Source organism: Schistocerca cancellata, chromosome 2 (genome assembly GCF_023864275.1).
Source record: "Schistocerca cancellata isolate TAMUIC-IGC-003103 chromosome 2, iqSchCanc2.1, whole genome shotgun sequence".
In the NCBI taxonomy this organism is placed as follows: Eukaryota; Metazoa; Arthropoda; class Insecta; order Orthoptera; family Acrididae; genus Schistocerca; species Schistocerca cancellata.
The window spans coordinates 977670417-977691548 of record NC_064627.1 but is presented as its reverse complement, the minus strand read 5'-3'; the positions used below and the strand labels follow the sequence as shown (position 1 = coordinate 977691548).

The 21132-nt window shown below is 38.8% G+C and overlaps 1 protein-coding gene across 1 annotated transcript in view; it reads right to left on the bottom strand.

Moving 5' to 3' along the window:
- Positions 1-7693: 7693 nt before the first annotated feature.
- Positions 7694-21132, bottom strand: part of LOC126162960 (chromatin complexes subunit BAP18) — a 47669-nt gene continuing 34230 nt past the window's right edge. Inside the window, exon 4 of the mRNA XM_049919799.1 lies at positions 7694-8137. Within this exon, the coding sequence (XP_049775756.1) occupies positions 7906-8137 (232 nt within the window). The 3' untranslated portion in view covers positions 7694-7905. The remainder of the gene's footprint in view (positions 8138-21132) is intronic.

The window sequence follows — 21132 nt, the reverse complement described above, 5'->3', positions numbered from 1 at the left end:
TTGTCCGGGATTTCTAATCAAAAACGATTTTCCAAAATAGTTGAGTATATTCTGAAATTCACTGATAAAAACACAAGTATCCCTACAACCTAACTAACAGAGCAGTTCAGAGTCTAATGCGCTGATGCAACTATAAATATCCGAATTAAATGTTAAAAAGAATGCTCGCCAAAATTTGATGAGAATATTTCATCAAACGCCACGCTAAATAATTGGTAAAATGTCTGTCCCGCGACGGCACGTGAAAATACGACAATACGCCAACTGAGGCTAGATAATGAAAATCATCCCAGAATTAACCCTTCACTTGAAATGATTTCATGGTTCCGCGTATCTCTAGTAACTTAATACGGCACCCGAGGCTGTTTGTAGCCGTGATACCGAAGCGACGCGACTCCCGACACAGCTGACGTGCTATTCAGCGTCTGGAGAGAACTGGGGCCTTCCTATCTCGCGCAGCGCTCTTATATATATAGCCGCGGTGCGGACGGCTAAGGAAACGCCTGATCAAATCGGCTCTCCCGACTAGCTGCTGGGCTAGTAACGCACCACTTCAAGTTACATAATAATTTATAGCTTCTTTTGCTGATGGCTGATGAAGCTCTTAATTTAAACGTGCATAAAGCACGCAGGTAAGTATTGATAATAAAATTTTGACATGGCTAAGTTAAATATTTTGGGCGAGAGAATTAATTAAATTACACTGCACGCAGTAGATGAGCTCTGAACTGGCCCCTTTGAGATCCGCTATCGCTATAATTTTATAGGTATTCAAAAGAAACTTTTCACATCTTCACAGTCATAGCGGACCTCCAACCTATTTAAATCTAAACATCCTAGCCTTATTTATTAGCCTACTTAATCTATCTTGCTTCCTTCAGTTTTGAGACGAAAACCAGAAAATCATGAATTTCCACTAAAGTCTTAATCTGTGAAATCCAAAGTACTGTTTTTATTAAATCATTATGAAAGATGAATCTAAGTATAAATTTTGAAGTCTCTAGCCAATGATTTTTTTTAGAAAAACGTCCAAATTTCGAAAATGGCTGAAGTTATCGAACTGATATTTAACACACATTAATTTAGTATTATTCCTGACATGCTAGAAAAGTTTTAGGTCATTTGTTTCATTTGTAAGGTATTGCGCAACATTTATGACATCAGAGCTAGTTACAGCAGACTGGCTAGCACACAATGGAAACTGATGTGAATTTACTACAACGTGAGTAGGCTGCTTCCCTACACATTAACAAATGAGAGTGTTCTACACTTTAACCAACAATGTGGGAGCACATCTTCAGTATTATTAGGCCACCTATAAGATGCATATTAATCTGAATAACAGCAGAAATAAAATAAGAGCAATGGAGTGCAGTGGAATTAATCAGTCAATGCTAAGTGAGAAATATCAATGAAAGATCACATTAAGCTCTATTGAGGACATGGCACAAAGTCACTGCAATTGCATACCGTATATTTCAGTTTTTTATCATCTCTCACTAATGTGCAAAAACAGGCAGCGAGCAGAAATTTGTACTGTGGCACCAGACTAATGAATAATGTAGTAAAACTGTATCTTGATTTCATTCTGCTGATGTCCCTTCCATAAATTTCCAGAAATTTTCTGACAAACAATACTCAGTCATCATAACATTAAGCTTTCATGACTGGTGTCTTCATTAACTAAAATTTCCAGGCTAAAAGACTGTGGTCAAACAATAGAAATTCTTCCTTCTGACATTTCATCGGCAACTGCTGGCATCACCTTCCAAGGTGAGTCAACTACTGGCTGCTGGGCCGTGGAGATCCTGTTTATATGGAGCACATAGAGGGCACCACCACTTGTCATGTGCTGTCGACAGTGAATGTCATAACTCTCGATCACAGATAATTGATTGCCACATCGCTGTCATTAAGTTGGCCATTATACCTTATCTAATTTTAAGCCTTTTTGTTTTCTGTTAAAATTATCATGGTGTTTATAAATCTCTATGGCTTCTCTGTATATATGTGCATAACAATGCAATGTCTTAGCTACCACATGTGTCTAGGACACACCGGCAAATTGGCTGTAATGGAACACGTCTTTGAACATGGTGATCATGAAAGAATATTCAGTGAGACAAGTGGGTTGGCTAAGGCATCGCATTATTATGCATGTATGTATAGAGAAGCCACAGAGACTTATAAACATCACAATAATTTTGACAGAAGACAAGAAGGCTTGAAGTTAAATAGGACATGATGGTGGACTCTGTACCAATGATGTAACAATCGATTACCTGTGATCATGAGTAATGTTAGTCAGAGATAGTTTCGCTGTCAACAGCACATGATGAGTGGTGTCGCCCTCTATGCACTCTATATAAACAGAACCTCCATGTCCCAGCAGCCAGTTGTTGACTCACCTCGGAATACGTTGCTCGCAGTTGGCAACAAAACGTCAGGAGGAAGAATTTCTACTGTTCAACCATGGCCTCTTCGCCCGAAAGTTTTAGTTAATGAATACTCAGGCAACTGCGAATGATTTTGTGAAAGTTTGACACTAATAATAGTAGTTTTTCTGTTATTTATGCAGCAAAATAACTGATGAAGACTGAAGTAAAGGGGATATAAAATGCAGGCTGTCAACAGCAAGAAAGGCATCTCTGAGAAGAAAAAATTTGGGAATACAAAATATAAGTTTAAGTGCGAGAAAGTGAGTGTAATCTTAGATGGAAGTGAAACAATGAATGATAAACTGTACAAATATGAAGAGAATAGGTTTTGTCAGACGGTGTTATAAAAGAATGCTGAAGCTCAGACGGAAAGACCGATTAACTAATCAAGTATTACTGGAGAAAAGTAGGAAGAAAAAAGCTGCATAGCATGACTTGACTAAAAAAGGCAATCGATTGATAGGACAGAGCCTGAGACATCAAGGAATAGTTCAGCCAATAGCAGATTAGTAAAAATTGTAGAGGGAGACCAAGGGTTGACTAGAGTCTGAGTAATCTTCCCAGCAGTCTAAAACTATGTGCTGGACCAGGACTCAAACGCAGGACCTTTGCCTTCCATAGGCAAGTGCTCTACTGTGTGAGCTACCCAACCATAATTCAAACCAATCCTCACAACTGCACTTGCACCATACCTAATCTCTTACCTTCAAAACTTCACAGAAGTTCTCCTGCGAAACTTCCAGGCCTAGCACTCCTGGAACAAAGGATACTGGGGAAACATGGCTTAGCCACAACCTGGTGGATTGTTTCCAAAATGAATTTTCACTCCGACAGATTAAAACTCTGTGTCAGATCAGGACTCAAACCCATGACTTTTGGCTTTTGCAGGCAAATGCTCCACCAACTTCGGAATCTAGGAGATGGGGCACTGAAGAAAGTGAAGCTGTGAGGGTGGGTCATGAATCATGCTCGAGTTGCTCAGTTGGAAGAGCACTTGCTTGAAAAAGGCAAAGGTCCAGCACTTGAGATGCAGTCCAACACAGAGTTTTAATCTGTCAGAAAGTTTTATATTGGTGCATACTCCAATGCAGTGTGAAAATTCATTCTAGAAACAATCCTTCAGGTTGTGGCTAAGCCATGTGTCCACAGTAGCCTTTCTTCCACGAGTGCCAGTCCAGTAAGTTCTGCAGGAGAACTTCTGTGAAGTTTGGAAGAAAGAGATGAGGTACTAGAAGAAGTGAAGCTGTGAAGATGAGTCATGAGTCGTACTTGGGTAGCTCTCTGTCAGCATCTAGGTCAGAGGTGCTCAACCTTTGTACACTTGAGAGCAGTTTAGTACATTTAGAGATCTACTGACTTGAAAATTCATAACAGTTTGAGCACAAAACAACACTGTAGGCAAAATTAATCATTTTAAATACACAAAATACATGAAAGGTTATCTTCTCTCCATCAAATGTTGTAGGCCTACTACTCAATTTTCAAGATATTACTTATGAAAAAAACATTAAAATATACACCATCATAAATGTTGAAAAAAGTTTAGTGAGATACTTGGTTTTGCGTGTCATTGGTAAGTTTCTTATAATCTGGTGAATAATTGGTTGGAGTCAACCTTACACAGTATGAATGATGAGGATCAGTAAGTTTATTTCTAAATTTAGATTTCACTATGTTCATCATTGAAAATGCTAGCCCACATAGATAAGGTGATCCAAAAGACAATAAAGGATACTATGTAACTTTTACAATGTTAGGGTATATTTTTACAGTCACCTCTTTCCAAAAGTTATCTACACTGCATTCCTACTTTAATGAAATGTCATTGTGAAATCAACTTATTTATTATTCATGTTCAGTCGCACTAAAAGAGAAAAAGATACTCTCTTTACTTGAAATCTCTTCCACATCCTCTTTTTTGGAAACATTGAGCTACAGAAGCGAGAATAGGTTCATTGCCTTGAACTCTGAATATCAGTTTTCATGCTCTGTCCTCAGTGCTTAGTCAGGTTGGCTTCTTGGTACAAAGGTGTTTGTTACTCGGACTATTCTGGCTGTATTTGAGGAAGTATTTTGATAACGCAAATCCTTTGACATTTGAACATTACCTCCATTTTGCACTTGTTGTTTCATGTAAACTTGAAAACAGTAGTTTGTGTTGCCTACTGGAGGCAGAGCTAGTCCCCTGCCCTAACAGCATGCACTGTACCACACCTCATCCTGTAGCCCCGAGTGCTCTTGCCGCTCACACAGTAACCCTGAATCACAACACTTACAGCTCATGAGTAGTAACCTCACCATGCAGGAGGAAATACTGTTGCCTGGCACAAGTATTAAAACTGGTGAAATGCTGATGGAAGAGAAAGAGATGGTATCATCAGATTTACTGCCTACAAATACCATGCAAAACACTCATTGTCAACAAACTGGTATTTTACAAAAGCAAATCATTTACACAGATTTGACAAGTTTTTCGACAGATCAGCCCATAAAACTATGGCAATCAATCGGTTGATCGCGATCAGCAGGTTGAGCACTCAGGTCAATCAAATTACCTTCTTATCTTTAGAACCGAGATGGCTTCCTAAGTTTAATATGAGTTGCCAAATTTCAGAAAGAGAATCAACTTCAGGTTCATTAGTTTTTATGCATTCTTATAAGATTTTTTCCTCTAACTTGGTTCAGTGTGGTTGGTTTTAATTCCCTCCATGATTCTATAATATTGTCTATGGCATCTCCGATAATGTATGTTTTCCAAAAATGTTTTACAGAAGATTCACCATCAGTTTCGTGTATAAGTTAATGAAGAGTCCTAAGACGGCTGTTTCCTATTGGCTGGAACAGAACAGTTGTATTTTTGTTAAGAGATTCACTCTCCACATCAGCAGATAATTCAGATAAATTAACTGGGTGCCCTGGAGCATAAAACAAAATAAGCAATGCCTTGTTGTTTAAATTATTGACCTACAAATTTCTTTTCTTCTTTTACTTTCGGACAAAAATAAATTTTTAAACCAGCCCTCAATGAGAATTTTAGTAATCTATCCTTTCTTGTTGGACCTCCAAATTATGGGAAACTGTTTCTTATTCAGGCCTTTAAAATAGCTGGGATATTCTGAAACATATCCGAAAAGCAGTTTTAGCTTAAAATCACCTAACCATTAGCACCACGGAGCAAAGTTAATTGTTCTTTTGACACCTTATATACAGATGCAGATGTTTCACATGAAATGTAAATTGTTTCAGGTATTCACTTCCAATGGAATGCTGTCTCGTCTAGATCAAAAACTTGTTCAGGTTGATATCCACCTCTTTCAATATTTCTTTCTGAAATGTTGAGATATTATTCAGCTGTATCATCATCTGCACTAGCTCTTTCACATTTCATTTTTAAGTTGAGTTTCATTTTTTCCACTGCAGTGCTTCTTTGGTGAGTCAATTATGAAACACTTGAATGAGCAGCAGATAGTACTGCATTTTGATTTCTTCTTTTCTATCCAACATGTTTTGAACAGTGGACTCTGCCAGAACCATTGCATTACAAATGTTAACTTTTTTTTCACCAGCTTCTATGTCACATAAAACTTCAAAGACTTTCAGTTTCTCTTTTTTATTAGAATCAATATCAAACTTCAAACGTTATGGTGGCATTTTTCTTAAAAAAAAAAAAAAAGGAATGATTATATGTGATGAATAAACCAATTAACTACATCCATAATGAAAACACAGTCTTTCTAATTTACACACACCAAACATGCTTATGATTCAGCAATTAATTCAAGCAAATAAAACAGAAACTAACATGTCAAACTACCGAGTCACTGGAAACAAATAAAGTGATATAGGAAATAAAGTGTGACAAAGACAAAATATAGTAGAGCATATGAAGGGAGAAGCTGAAACTAAAGAGATCATCATTACTGGCCATGTAACAATCTGAATAGAGCATTGCTATTGGCCCTGTAATGAAACACTGTGGGCTGTAAATCGAAAAAGGACCATAATTTTAAAAGGTCATTATAGTGAAATGCCATATAAAGAGCAGATGCACAGCATGGCATAGTTGTATAAGGTTGACTGATTAATATCAATATTGTTTTAATGCAACTGAAATGTCTATCTGTCCTGCAGCTGAGTGGTCAATTTAGATGGCTGCCATGCAGAGGACCCAGGCTCGATTCCCAGTACTGCATAGGGCTTTTACTTGGTGGAAGACTGGATTGGGGTGCATTAAGCCTCGTGATGCTGACTGAAGAGCTATCTAACCGATAGGCAGCAGTTCAAGATCTAAACACTTGCAATGACTGGGAGAGTGGTGTGCCGAGCCCATGGCCCTCCATATCACATCAACATGATGTCAACATGACAGGGGATGACACAGCAGGCAGTCAACATTGCACAGTCTTCAGGGCCTGAACATGAAGCATTTTCTAACCCAAATATTATACATAACCACAACCACTTACTATGCACATTGAAGAGCTCCTTTCATGATATAATCCTGTTAGAAATATCATAGCAAGAAAGATTGTGGATAATGTTCAAATTAAATATTTGACACAGTACACTTGTGGGATGCTGGCTTCTGTAACCCATCGTGCACAGATGGTTCCAGAAAGTAGGCTGCTCACTGATTCCTGTGGTCCAACACTGAATCAGCAAGTTAATCGCTCCACTGTTACCTGTCTGACTGTTGCAAAAATCTGTTATAGTAAATAACTACCTCATGGATACATTCTAAACAAACTGCAAAACAAAAACATTAATTCATATATTTGTCTTTTACAAGCAATGAATTACGATCTTAACATGCCTAATTGATTGGCTCTAAGCTTCACAGTTCCAGAAATGCTCTCCTACTTTCCCAGTAGATTTGTCAAATACCTGACTGAACTGCATCTTCAGGAGATGGCAGAGAATGGCTGATAGAGGTTAGATTGTTGAAGATTGGCTATGAAAGACTGAGCCATTTTGACTTATTATCCTGTTTTAGAAAAAGAATATTAATAATTTAATGTCAACATGAAGATGGTGAGCCGTCTCACATAGCGTATGGATGAAGGAACCAACAATTGTCTGTTTCAGTATCCTACCAAACATTTGCCTGTAGTGGGTTCAGAAAATCATGAAGAATCTAAAGATGTAGCCCGGATGGAAATTTTAACTTCACTCCTCCGAAATATGACTTTCCCTATTAGTCATCATTCCCTCAAGTTCATGGCTTAATCATTATAAGAAGAATCATTCACAGAAAGTATTTTTTTCACTTGTAGACACAAGAACAAATAACTTTATTTTTATAAGTTTCATCATAGATTCCAGTAACAAGTTTTTGTTTAGAGGCTGCACAAATGCTTCCTCGTGGTACATTAAGTTACAAAACATATCTACAGGATGAAACTGAATTATTTTGCATATCACAAATGTTCATTGCAGTGAAACATGTTTACACAATACAAGTAGAGTTTTATGAGGTTACTTCTTCTGTAGCCCCATCAAACTCCAATTTCACATCTTCTGGTAACCCTTCAACATCTACTTCTGATTCATGAGCATTCAGCATGTTCAGTGTCACTTCAGCAGATTTTCCCATCATTCCAGACTGGGAAACCTGCTGAGTTTGCACATTGGTAATTGTCCTGACTGGGAGACCTGCATCTTCAAATGCTTTCTTCTTAAGAGTAGTCTTGATTTGAGATCTGAAAATTGAGGAAATAGATACATGAAAATTATCTTAGTATGAACATTTTTACTTGATGAAAATAGCAACCAAAAAACAAAAATGAAGAAACTGCCGCAATTACATGATGAGTTAACAAGTTTCCTGTGTACAGCACACATACTCAGTTTACATACAATGGTACAATAAATTTGTGAAATTTGCATGTCACAACACTTATAATATGTAGGACAGCAAGAGTTTCTTTTTCTTACGTAAGCTGTTTCACTAGATCATCACATGTGGAACAGGGTCAAATTTTTACCTTGACACCATAATCATAGTAGATTAACCCAGTCACCTACAATTTTCTGAAATAATATTCGCCACATCTTTATTTTTACCATACATTTTTTCACATATACATGACCAATTACAAATCATGGACGTCTTAGCACTTACTGTCTCACAAATATTCTCAAATACCTCAGTTCTTCCGTGTACAGTACAGCATGAAGCATTTGTCCAAATGAAGGGCCACTTTACATTGCTTAGTTCAAAACACAATTCTCCGTGTTGTACACAATCATAACAGATGTTGAAGTTTCTAGATTGAGTGGTTTTCTTCTCGGTTAATATTATTTTCAATGGATAAGATCCCCAACTCCTGCTTTGAATGTTAATGGATTTTTTTCCTTAGACTGGTTGTCCCTTAAAGAGGGAGAATCACAATCTTCAAAATCTGCTCTGCTACAGTGAGCTGGAATATAGTGAACTTCATCCGGTAGTGTGCTGGGTTCAGTATATGGTAGATCAGGGCTTCCCAACGTGTGGTCCGCGGACCCCTTAGGGGCCCGCCGGCTCTTTCTAGGGGGTCCGCGGCCACCCTTCACCAAATTGTGTAAAGTAATGAGTAAAATTATTGAATAAAAATATGAAAATCAAATTCATCACTATTTTTTTTCGTGTGAAAAAATGTGTACTTTTACTTCAGGTCATATTCCCAAGCAGCCTTTACGGTTTCTAAGTGAGAACGCATACACAGTTTAGTGCCGGAGAATGCGGCTTCTCTGATCGACTGTATCGCAACAATACAGGGGTCGTTTGTGCACCGGCTCATGGTGGTAGATGTGCTGAAACCTTTTACGCATGCGCGAAGCGAGCTTTGTTGACCAATCACAGCACTCGCTGGCATGTATGCGGCTCCAGGCATAATTAAATGTTAAACTTGCTTTGTCAGTGCACTACCTATTTCATAAGTCGATTTTTGACCTTCAAGTTGTTTTCATTCATCTCTAAACCAAAGACAATTGATACTTCGGGGGGGGGGGGGGGGGGGGGGCATTGGAAACATGGAACTTGCATTAAGAAGCTTTCAGTACCCATGGGTTTCACTCTGAAATTTAAAGTTACTGTGCTCTTGACTGACTAGGGGTCCACCATGGATTTTTGACTGAAGAAGGGGTCCACCAGCTGGAAAGGTTGGGAAGCCCTGTGGTAGATTATGCTTGCACCCTTACTATGTCCAGAAGATAGAAATTTATCTTCTTATACCCCTCAACATACATTTCCACAAGAGGACAGACAACAATCTGTGTATGTCACCTACACCCATTCTTCACTGTAACTGATAAAACAATTAGGTCTAATCTCTGTTCTTCCAGTGTTATGCAGCCCCACATTCTTCGGTGTATGAAGCATTGATAAATGGTGTACTTTTTTATAACCTGATTTTATAGAAACTTGTGTAGCAATTCAATGAACAGTTGGGAGAGCAGTATCATTTACCCCTGTAAATAGTTCTTCACTGGTGGAACAGTGCTGCACACATTTGGAATACAACTGGCAGGAAATTACCACTTTCTTTTTCCTTTCTAGTGTGTATCTTCAGATTGTGACAGTATTTACTTTCTGAAGAACAACTTTATATATTTATATATCAAATTTAGGTCTCTTTCATGGACTGTACTGGACATATGAAAGTCTGTCCCTAAATTTAATTACATTTTCATCAATGTTGAGGAACAAACATTCTTTGAAATTTGATGATCATGCCTAATTACAGAATTATTTTCGTACCTTCCTCAGTTTATCATTTAGTATTTCTGATGAAAAAGTAGCAATGCGAAAATACCTGGGGACTGCTGTGAATTGTCTCATGAGAAGACCACGTGACAATTGGACTTTTGTATTTTCTTTTTTACGTTTATAGTGGATCAAGTTCAGAACTCAAATATCAATATCCAAAAGCAGATCAATGCAATTCTCAAGAAAATTAACTTTGAGTTTTTCAAGAAGTCTTTAATGGTCTAAATCAAAGTCACTTTTCTGATGTGTCGTATGTTCTGTGGCAGAATGCTCACCTGCCATGTGTGGGGCCTGTGTTTGATTCCTAGGTGCCATAAATTTTCAAACAAAGGTGCATACTCTATGAGCATTTCCACAAAGTTTAAAATGGATATAGATGAAAAATAAATAATTTTTATTTTTAATTTGAAACACCTTTATTAACAATATTTTATAAAAGACACGTAATTAAGAACTTATATTTGCAATGAAAACTGGATTTTTGTGTGCATATATAATAAAAAATAAAAAGACATGAATTTTTCATAAAAATGACAATTAGATATATGTTAACTAGAATATATTTGAAAGGCTTGTATATTGGTGTGATTATAATTCTGACAAAAATCAGTTAAGAACTATGTAATATAGTAGAAACTGCACTCTTTCGGATAGCATAGTGAGGTATGTCTTTGCATGCATAATAGCACCACAGATGGCAGGATAAGTTCTGTTATGAAATGGTTTGTATGATACATGTTATGGCAAAGTGAAGTATGCTTGACATGCACCATAATGCCATGAAACAAAATAAGATTTCTGTGCTGCCACTGGGAAGTTTTTCTTTCCTTATTATTATTATTGTTTCACAGAAAAGTTTGTTTTATTTTAACATTATCAAAACTGTTTTAAGGTAAGTTTTGTATTATAACATTATGATGATAATGTACTATTACTACACTCAATTGTGCTCAGGTACTGTTAACTGAAAGTTACCTGATGGAATTTATAATAATTATGGTGATAATAGTAACATTATTGCACTTAATGTTCCAGTATTAACACTATCCCTTATCAGACTCAATATCCCAAGACATACAGACATAAAAGGCGACCTCCACAGAGACTAAGTTGGAGTCATTCACTTAAGGTGGTCAATAAAACCTGCTGCCACTCAGAATTCCAAGTCCGACAATATGCACGATCTGGAAATACTGCATGATGCAGAAGTCCATGGAGGAAGAGCTGTCATTCTTTGCGAGACACTACAGAGCTCTATGTGTTTGTGGACTAGTGCTAATTGTTGTGCAATGCAGAAATGCAGTCGCTAGATCGAGACCCCTCGATGCCTTATTTAATTTGAATTTCAGGTGTCTGCTTAAGTCCTGTCTGATGGAATCTCAAACATAATTTGCTTCACTAATACACCAGCAATAAAAAAAGCCTCCTGAAATAATTCCACCAAACAGCTTGTGTCTGCGACAAGATCAGAACAGATCGTGCTCAAGAGTTTCCTTGGCCTACAATAGCTATCAGGCACAGGCTACCAGCTGTAGTGTTTCGAGAATTTCCGCGTAAATTCTAGAACCACTCGGCCTTCCACCATCTCAAACACACAATATTTTGGATGTGAGTGGGAGAAAGAAACACTATCTACTGCACATCACCTGTCTGTGTGTACAGGTCCGAAGTTTATCGTGAGAAGTCGGTAGACATGGCGGTCGAATGGCACCGACAAGTACTTGCTGGTGGTGCCATGGAAGTTGTAATGAAAGCACACAGCAGAACCAAGTAACTTCTGTGTTATTCTGAGCTGTTTTATAACTGTGACTATTGTTAGTGACAAAAGAATGTATTAGTTGAGAAGACTTAAACTTTTAGCTTGAACTTGCTAGAGGCAGGACATGTGTATGATTCCTGTATAATAGAGTCGTGGTTATCAAGCCAACTCTGTTGTAAATGTAACTTAATTGTTTCTAATGTGAGACGACACAGGTGACTTACAAGAAGTCAATTGTTTATGTGAGAAGTGTGAATTTTGTTCTTTGTGGAAGTTCAAATATACCGATAGTTTTGAGTACCTCATTATTTCATAGAGAGAGAGAGAGAGAGAGAGAGAGAGAGAGAGAGAGAGAGAGAGTCTTAAAGGTTCCTGTGACTAGCATCATTCTTCGGAGAAGTAGTTTGTAGAGATTCCAGACGCCGGCTATCCAGAGAAGAAGATCAGCTGCGCATTGCCAAGTAAGTCAACTCATGTAAGAGAAGTGGGGAGTTTGCACATACACTACACACACTCTTAGTTATCAAAAACGCTAGACAGCCATACGCCACCCACTACCTTATGCCAGATGTCATCAGACCAGCTGATCTCTGCGCTGAGTCTATTATCAACATTTGAGACTCACTATAGGCTATGGGTTTAATAGAAGAGTGAAGGCAACACAAACAGCTTCAAACCCCTGTATTGTGTGTGAAGTGAGTGCTTTTGGGAAAGCACGTCAGAAGACGATTTTCTTCTTTCAAGACAGATTGTTCTGGCATGAATGGTTTTTCACTTCAGGAAGTCTCAATAACAGACATTTGTGGTGAACCATGACCATTTAAACATTGTGCAACATTTGTATTCAATAGACAAGGTTCAGAAGTCTCGAGGAGTACTGGATGATCTACCTCAAAGCAACAGAAGTCAAAGGAATGACCATTGCTGCATTTTTCCTTGAGGGACATCAGTTCGCTCACTGAAAATTCCTATGCCGTATTGTTACTGGTGGTGTGTTATGATGCTTCTATGTTAACTTCTTAAGAAATTAATTGCTGAGTCCTAATAAAAAAACATGTACTCCAGCAAAATCAGTCTGAACATAATATTTTGTATCCAGTAGCACAAAAAGGGTGTTGTGCACTGCGGACCTCTCCCCTGGGGTATGCCTATCACACAGCTGGTATTTGTTGCCAACAACTAACACACCTTTCAGGTGAAGCACAATAAAAACAACCAATGAAACTACAACACATGTTGCTACTATAAGATAATGCACTCTGCTGATTTCACAAACAAAGCTATCCAGGAGTTTGTTTCAAAAGTAATCCCTAATGCATTTATTCTTCTGATCTTATGCCCTCAACAGTTTATCATTCTTGCTCCTTATCAAAAAGCCTTTCTGGACAAAAATGCAATTCAAACCTGGTTTGATGTCATCTTTAATCCAGATCCTGTAGAATTCTACAGGCAACTGGTAAACTACCTGAGCACTGTCAGACTCTTTTTAGATAACATGAGAGAATATTATGTTGATGATTAATTTCTGTCTGAGATAAAATAACGGTAAGTGCTATTAGATAACACACTGTGCTAATAGAAATGAAATGCTACTTAGAACGAAAACCATACACTGAAAGTCTATTGTTATGAAACATAAGGTATCCAAAACACCAATGAGCTTACATCGGCATGAATGAGCAAGATATTGCTCACAATGGACTTCAAAATGGTCTGTGTTTATTCGCTGTCTTGTGTCACTCTCAAGGAGTCAGAATTGTGGCAGTTCATAAATAAAATAAATAAGATTTCCTTCCTGCCCCCCATGAACCATAGACCTTGCCTTTGGTGGGGAGGCTTGCGTGCCTCAGCGATACACATAGCCATACCGTAGGTGCAACCATAACGGAGGGGTATCTGTTGAGAGGCCAGACAAACGTATGGTTCCTGAAGAGGGGCAGCAGCCTTTTCAGTAGTTGCAGGGGCAACAGTCTGGATGATTGACTGATCTGGCCTTGTAACACTAACCAAAACGGCCTTGCTGTGCTGGTACTGCGAACGGCTGAAAGCAAGGGAAAACTACAGCCGTAATTTTTCCCGAGGGCATGCAGCTTTACTGTATGGATAAATTATGATGGCGTCCTCTTGGGTAAAATATTCCGGAGGTAAAATAGTCCCCCATTCGGATCTCTGGGCGGGGACTACTCAGGAGGACGTCGTTATCAGGAGAAAGAAAACTGGCATTCTACAGATCGGAGCGTGGAATGTCAGATCCCTTAATAGGGCAGGTAGATTAGAAAATTTAAAAAGGGAAATAGATAGGTTAAAGTTAGATATAGTGGGAATTAGTGAAGTTCGGTGGCAGGAGGAACAAGACTTTTGGTCAGGTGAATACAGAGTTATAAATACAAAATCAAATACGGGTAATGCAGGAGTAGATTTAATAATGAATAAAAAAATAGGAGCTCGGGTAAGCTACTACAAACAACATAGTGAACGCATTATTGTGGCCAAGACAGACACGAAGCCCACACCTACGACAGTAGTACAAGTCTATATGCCAACTAGCTCTGCAGATGACGAAGAAATTGAAGAAATGTATGATGACATAAAAGAAATTATTCAGATAGTGAAAGGAGACGAAAATTTAATAGTCATGGGTGATTTGAATTCGATAGTAGGAAAAGGAAGAGAAGGAAACATAGTAGGTGAATATGGATTGGGGGGAAGAAATGAAAGAGGAAGCCGCCTGGTAGAATGTTGCACAGAGCACAACTTAATCATAGCTAACACTTGGTTCAAGAATCATAAAAGGAGGTTGTATACATGGAAGAAACCTGCAGATACTGACAGGTTTCAGATAGATTATATAAAGGTAAGACAGAGATTTAGGAACACAATCTATTGGTTATGAGCTGTAGATTAAAACAGAAGAAACTGCAAAAAGGTGGGAATTTAAGGAGATGGGACCTTGATAAACTGACTAAACCAGAGGTTGTACAGAGTTTCAGGAAGAGCATACGGGAACAATTGACAAGAATGGGGGGAAGAAATACAGTAGAAGAAGAATGGGTAGCTTTGAGGGATCAAGTAGTGAAGGCAGCAGAGGATCAAGTAGGTAAAAAGACGAGGGCTAGTAGAAATCCTTGGGTGACAGAAGAAATAAAGGAATTTAATTGATGAAAGGAGAAAATATAAAAATATAAAATAAATAAAAATATAAAAATGCAGTAAATAAAGCAGGCAAAAAGGAATACAAATGTCTCAAAAATGAGATCGACAGGAAGTGCAAAATGGCTAAGCAGGCATGGCTAGAGGACAAATGTAAGGATGTAGAGGCTTATCTCACTAGGGGTAAGATAGATACTGCCTACAGGAAAATTAAAGAGACCTTTGGAGAAAGGAGAACCACTTGCATGAATATCAAGAGCTTTGTTGAAAACCCAGTACTAAGCAAAGAAGGGAAAGCAGAAAGGTGGAAGGAGTATATAGAGGGACTATACAAGGGCAATGTACTTGAGGGTAATGTTATAGAAAGGGAAGAGGATGTAGATGAAGATGAAATGGGAGATATTATACTGTGTGAAGAATTTGATAGAGCACTGAAAGACCTAAGTCGAAACAAGGCCCCAGGTTTAGACAACATTTCATTAGAACTACTGACAGCCTTGGGAGAGCCAGGCCTAACAAAACTCTACCATCTGGTGAACAAGATGTATGAGGCAGGCGAAATACCCTCAGACTTCACGAAGAATATAATAACTCCAATCCCAAAGAAAGCAGGCATTGACAGATGTGAATATTACCAAACTATCACTTTAATAAGTCATGGCTGCAAAATACTAATGCGAATTCTTTACAGATGAATGGAAAAACTGGTAGAAGCCGACCTCAGGGAACATCAGTTTGGATTCCGTAGAAATATGGGAACACTTGAGGCAATACTGACCCTATGACTTATCTTAGAAGCTAGATTAAGAAAAGGCAAACCTACGTTTCTAGCATTTGTAGACTTAGAGAAAGCTTTTGACAATGTTGACTGGAATACTCTCTTTCAAATTCTGAAGGTGGCAGGGATAAACTACAGGGAGCGAAATGCCATTTACAATTTGTACAGAAATCAGATGGCAGTTATAAGAGTCGAGGGACATGAAAGGGAAGCAGTGGTTCGGAAGGGAGTAAGACAGGGTTGTAGCCTCTCCCTGATGTTATTCAATCTGTATATTGAGCAAGCAGTAAAGGAAACAAAAGAAAAGTTCGGAGTAGGTATTACAATCCATGGAGAAGAAATAAAAACTTTGAGGTTTACCGATGACGTTGTAATTCTGTCAGAGACAACAAAGGACTTGGAAGAGCAGTTGAACGGAATGGACAGTGTCTTGAAAGCAGGATATAAGATGAACATCAACAAAAGCAAAACGAGGATAATGGAATGTAGTCGAATTAAGTCGGGTGATGCTGAGGGAATTAGATTAGGAAATGAGGCACTTAAAGTAGTCAAGGAGTTTTGCTATTTGGGGAGCAAAATAACTGATGATGGTCGAAGTAGAGAAGATATAAAATGTAGACTGGCAATGGCAAGGAAAGCGTTTCTGAAGAAGAGAAATTTGTTAACATCGAGTATAGATTTAGGTGTCAGGAAGTCATTTCTGAAAGTATTTGTATGGAGTGTAGCCATGTATGGAAGTGAAACATGGACGATAAATAGTTTGGACAAGAAGAGAATAGAAGCTTTCGAAATGTGATGCTACAGAAGAATGCTGAAGATTAGATGGGTAGATCACATAACTAATGATGAAGTATTGAATAGAATTGGGGAGAAGAGGAGTTTGTGGCACAACTTGACAAGAAGAAGGGACCGGTTGGTGGACATGTTCTGAGGCATCAAGGGATCACCAATTTAGAACTGAAGGGCAGCGTGGAGGGTAAAAATCATAGAGGGAGACCAAGAGATGAATACACTAAGCAGATTCAGAAGGATGTAGGCTGCAGTACGTATTGGGAGATGAAGAAGCTTGCACAGGATAGAGTAGCATGGAGAGCTGCATCAAACCAGTCTCAGGACTGAAGACCATAACAACAACAACAACAACAACAACAACAAGATTTCCGTGTTGACTTTACATCTGGTTGCCTGTAGCTATGAAAAACGAAACTGATACAAATATGACCTTTGCTTCATAGGTGACAATGTTACTTTGGTGCTAGGGAAGAGCTATAGTTTCGCTGCCTCCCTCATTGCCCCAGTTGTGGCTACGACAGCTAAACTGCAATGTAAAAGATGAAATTAGTTGCAATCTCCACATGGAACAACTTTCCTGGATTCAAAATCACACACCGACAAACTTATTTCACACCTTATACGCAAATCACTCACGTTATTCAACAAAAGCAGGACAAATAGATCAATTGAATTTAGCAGGATAATTTTGTGCCAGCCAGGAAGTAACTCGTCATTCATATAGTTGCCAAACATATCCAGTGTTGTTGCCAAGATTCAGTTAGATTACTTGCAAGAAGAAAACCAGCCAATGGTGCTTGAGTTGGCTGTAGAGCTATTCTGTCTTAAAGATGTGGCTGCCGAAGTTCGGAATACAAAAAGCATATGGTACTGAGTCTTATTTGCATTTCTTTAACAAGGTTAGGGACTAGAGCATAGTTACTAATGTGCACCGACTGCGAACTAAACATCACACATCCAGAACTGCCACAATTATTTGCATTTTTCTGTCCTAAGAGTATTGAAAACTAAACAGCTAATCATCAGACAACATGCACATTTCTGGAGCATCTCCAGTGCTTATACTGTCAATGTTATAAGTAGGCAACATATCTTTTTCTATAATAACAGACTTGGAAAATATTTTTCTTGGAATAAGTGTCACTGGCACTATCCCCAAAATAGAGGAATGAAAAGACAACACAGCATTGACTGCAAGGTGTGAACACCCGCAAGGTGACTTTGTAAGTTACAAATAACAAAGTTCCTATCAACAAAGGCTACTGTATTGGAAACCACATACAATGGCAGAAAATGTAGGCTCAAAAAGCTGTTAAAATTAAACCAGTCACAACTAGTAAGGCATCAAGAACATGAACATTCTCACATTGCTGCAGTAGAGGCAAAGGCGGAAAGAGGCAGGTTTGTAATATAAACTTCTTGCAGTCGAAAATGCAATTTTCCAACTTACTGTCACTTATTACATGCAGATTGTTCAGAATATTTCATCAAAGTTACAAGTCTAGAAAACATAGTAGGATAATTCAGCTAAAGTCCTGGAAGTCTATTGCCTATCACTCAGTAGTCAAACATTTTCTAGATGGCATTTTATATAAAATTTTATGTAACTTTGAATGAGGGGGAGACAGAAAAGGAAAGGGAAGGGAGAGGAAGGGACTACTGATATCAGCGGTATCAGAAGTTTGTGCTGCATCAGCAGTGACAAGTGAAAATGTGTGCCGGACTGGGATTCGAATGCGGGATCTTCTGCTTACTAGGCAGTTGCTTTAACCACTTCATCACCTGGACACAGTGAATATCACAACTGTGAGGTCTATCTTGGCACATCTCTCAGCCAACCCACATTCCCACTAACACCACCAATCCACAATCCCTGTCCATGTCCTCCATGCTCGCTACTTCGAGATTTCTGCAGGAGGTCAGACATAACTGTGCATCCGCAATGAATGCGGAGGATCCGCCGCCCAGCAAGCAAATTAATTATATGAATGCATAGTGTCTGATCTTTCGGACATATTCGAAAGGACACACACCGCATGGAATCCACAGCTGCGACATATATTATGTAACTCTGAAGGAGGAGGAAACGAAAGGAACTATTGATATCAGCTGAATCAGGACTTTGTGCGGCATCAATGGCAATGAGTGAAAATGTGTGCCAGACCAGGATTCGAACCTGGGATCTCCTGCTTACTTGGCAGCTGCATTAACCACTACATCACCCGGACATGTTCGAAAGAACAGACACTATGCGTTCATAATACTGATTCACCTCGATGGGCAATGATTTCAGCACATTCAGTGTGGATGCATAATTATGTCCAACCCCCTGCTGATATCTCCAAGTAGCAAGTACAGAGGACATGGACAGGGACTGGGATAGATGGCACTATGGGAGGGCGGAATGTGGATTGGCCAAATCCACGCAACAGCGATAAAAATTGTATCTGGGTGGCATAGTGGTATTATATTAACTGTAAAATATATTATATTAACTGTAAAATATAAAATGTGTAGTTAGTGACATTTCAGGTGCATAGCAGACAGTAATATTTGTTAAGGAACTACCTGTAGAATTAGTGTATTTAGCACAAGAATGAACTCTGTGCCTATTAGGTGCTAATGATACATGTGATACATATGCTACACTGAGCATATTGACAGGTGTTTCCTTCTAAACGTTAGGAGTTCTTGCTTCCATTCTCTGCTTGTTCTTGAGGGAAACATAAGGCAATGTATCAGGGAAGGTGAAGCACCAACAGTCCCACACTTTCTTGCTTAAGTACTCAGCACTAGAGTACGCGTGTCACCACTAATGTCATTCAAACCAAGAGGACAGCGTAGCACCATCAGATTTACCGAGCACTCATATCACTCTGATCATTCAGATGTTACTATCACCAACTCATAACAGTTACAACATAATTGCTAATGACGCATGCCAAGAAATGCGAAAAGTGCCTTATCAATGAATTTCTACATGCTGTTCGCCTATGACTGAGATCCAAAATAACAATAAATGTTAACACAACAGAGCAAAGGGCAGAGCCTTTATTTATTTTTTCGTGTTCTTGCAATTTGATCTTAATTAATTCCTGATAGTTGTGCATTAATAGGTACATTCTGCTATCAAAATATTCATATGGGTATTATCCAAGTTTAATTGCCTTAACTCTCAATTTCCTTAAGCAATACTCAATTTTGGATTGAATGGGATTCTGAACACAATGCTATTTTGATTTTCAGTCTCTCTCCTGATGACTTACAGAATGAAGTCTGGACTGTTCTGACAGTTGTGTTGCCTGGTACCTTAATTCAGGAAGGAGTTGTGGCACCTGGCAGTCACAGCTAAATACAGATATGCACATATGTGCGAAAATCTTCACTGCTGTAAAGGGTACTCTGCTTTCCTGCCTACTCTCCATATCGTAATTAGTAAAGTAATATACTGCTCATTCTGCTGGAAAACCACACCACATTCAGCTGTTGCATGGTGCCTGGCATTAGGCGGTGGGTGGCATATGGGTGGCAGCCAGTAGCCGGTGTAGGATGAGGCAACTCTTCAGCATGAACTGTTCTGATTTTCATGCAGCCATAAGCTGTTTGGTGGAATTTTTTCTGCAAGTTTTGCTGTTACTGGTGTATTAGACAGTGAAGCGAATTATATCTGAGGCTCCATCAGACAGAACTTTAGCAGATGCCTGAAATACGATTTAAAAAAGTAAGGCATCGAGGTGTCTCAAACTCACGACTTCATATCTACATTGCGCAGCACTTAACTCTAGACCACAAGCACATACAGCTCTTTAGCGGCTCAAAATGAATGATGGCATGTCCTCCATACACATGTCCACACCCTGCAGTGTTGCCAGATCGTGCATATGGCCGGACTTAGAATTCTGAATGGCAGCCTGTTATATTGGCCACCATGAGTGAACAACTTAGTCTCTGCTGTGACTGACCGGCGACCAAGTCTACGACTGTACTTCTATTACACTTTCCTTATTTTCCTGTACAGTGTTTTACAAAATGATAAAATTTCTCAAAATGGGCAACATTGACTTACGTCATTATGCCATAAATCCCCTTCATTTGATGAATTTTCTATTTTAACGACATAGGTATTTGAACTGAACGAAAGAGGGAGGGAAGTGGAAAAAGGGGAGAGGAGGGGAGGGGGGGGGGGGGGGGGGGAGAGCCGAAACATGACTCAAAACCAACAATTACCAGTCTCGAGCACTATCAATTTTTTTCCACTTTTATGTATTCTATGCTTCCCAAAAATGCTTGTGGGACATGCACTTCTGTTAAAATTTTGCACTCTCCAGGAAGTGAACCCAGCCCCCCCCCCCCCCCCCAAGGTAGGTGCACATTGTACCACAGAGCCAAGCCTCCCATTGATAAAAAACAAATCGGAAAATTTGAAAGTCGATTTTCTAGATAATGTTTGTGGGTTGCATCAAACTGC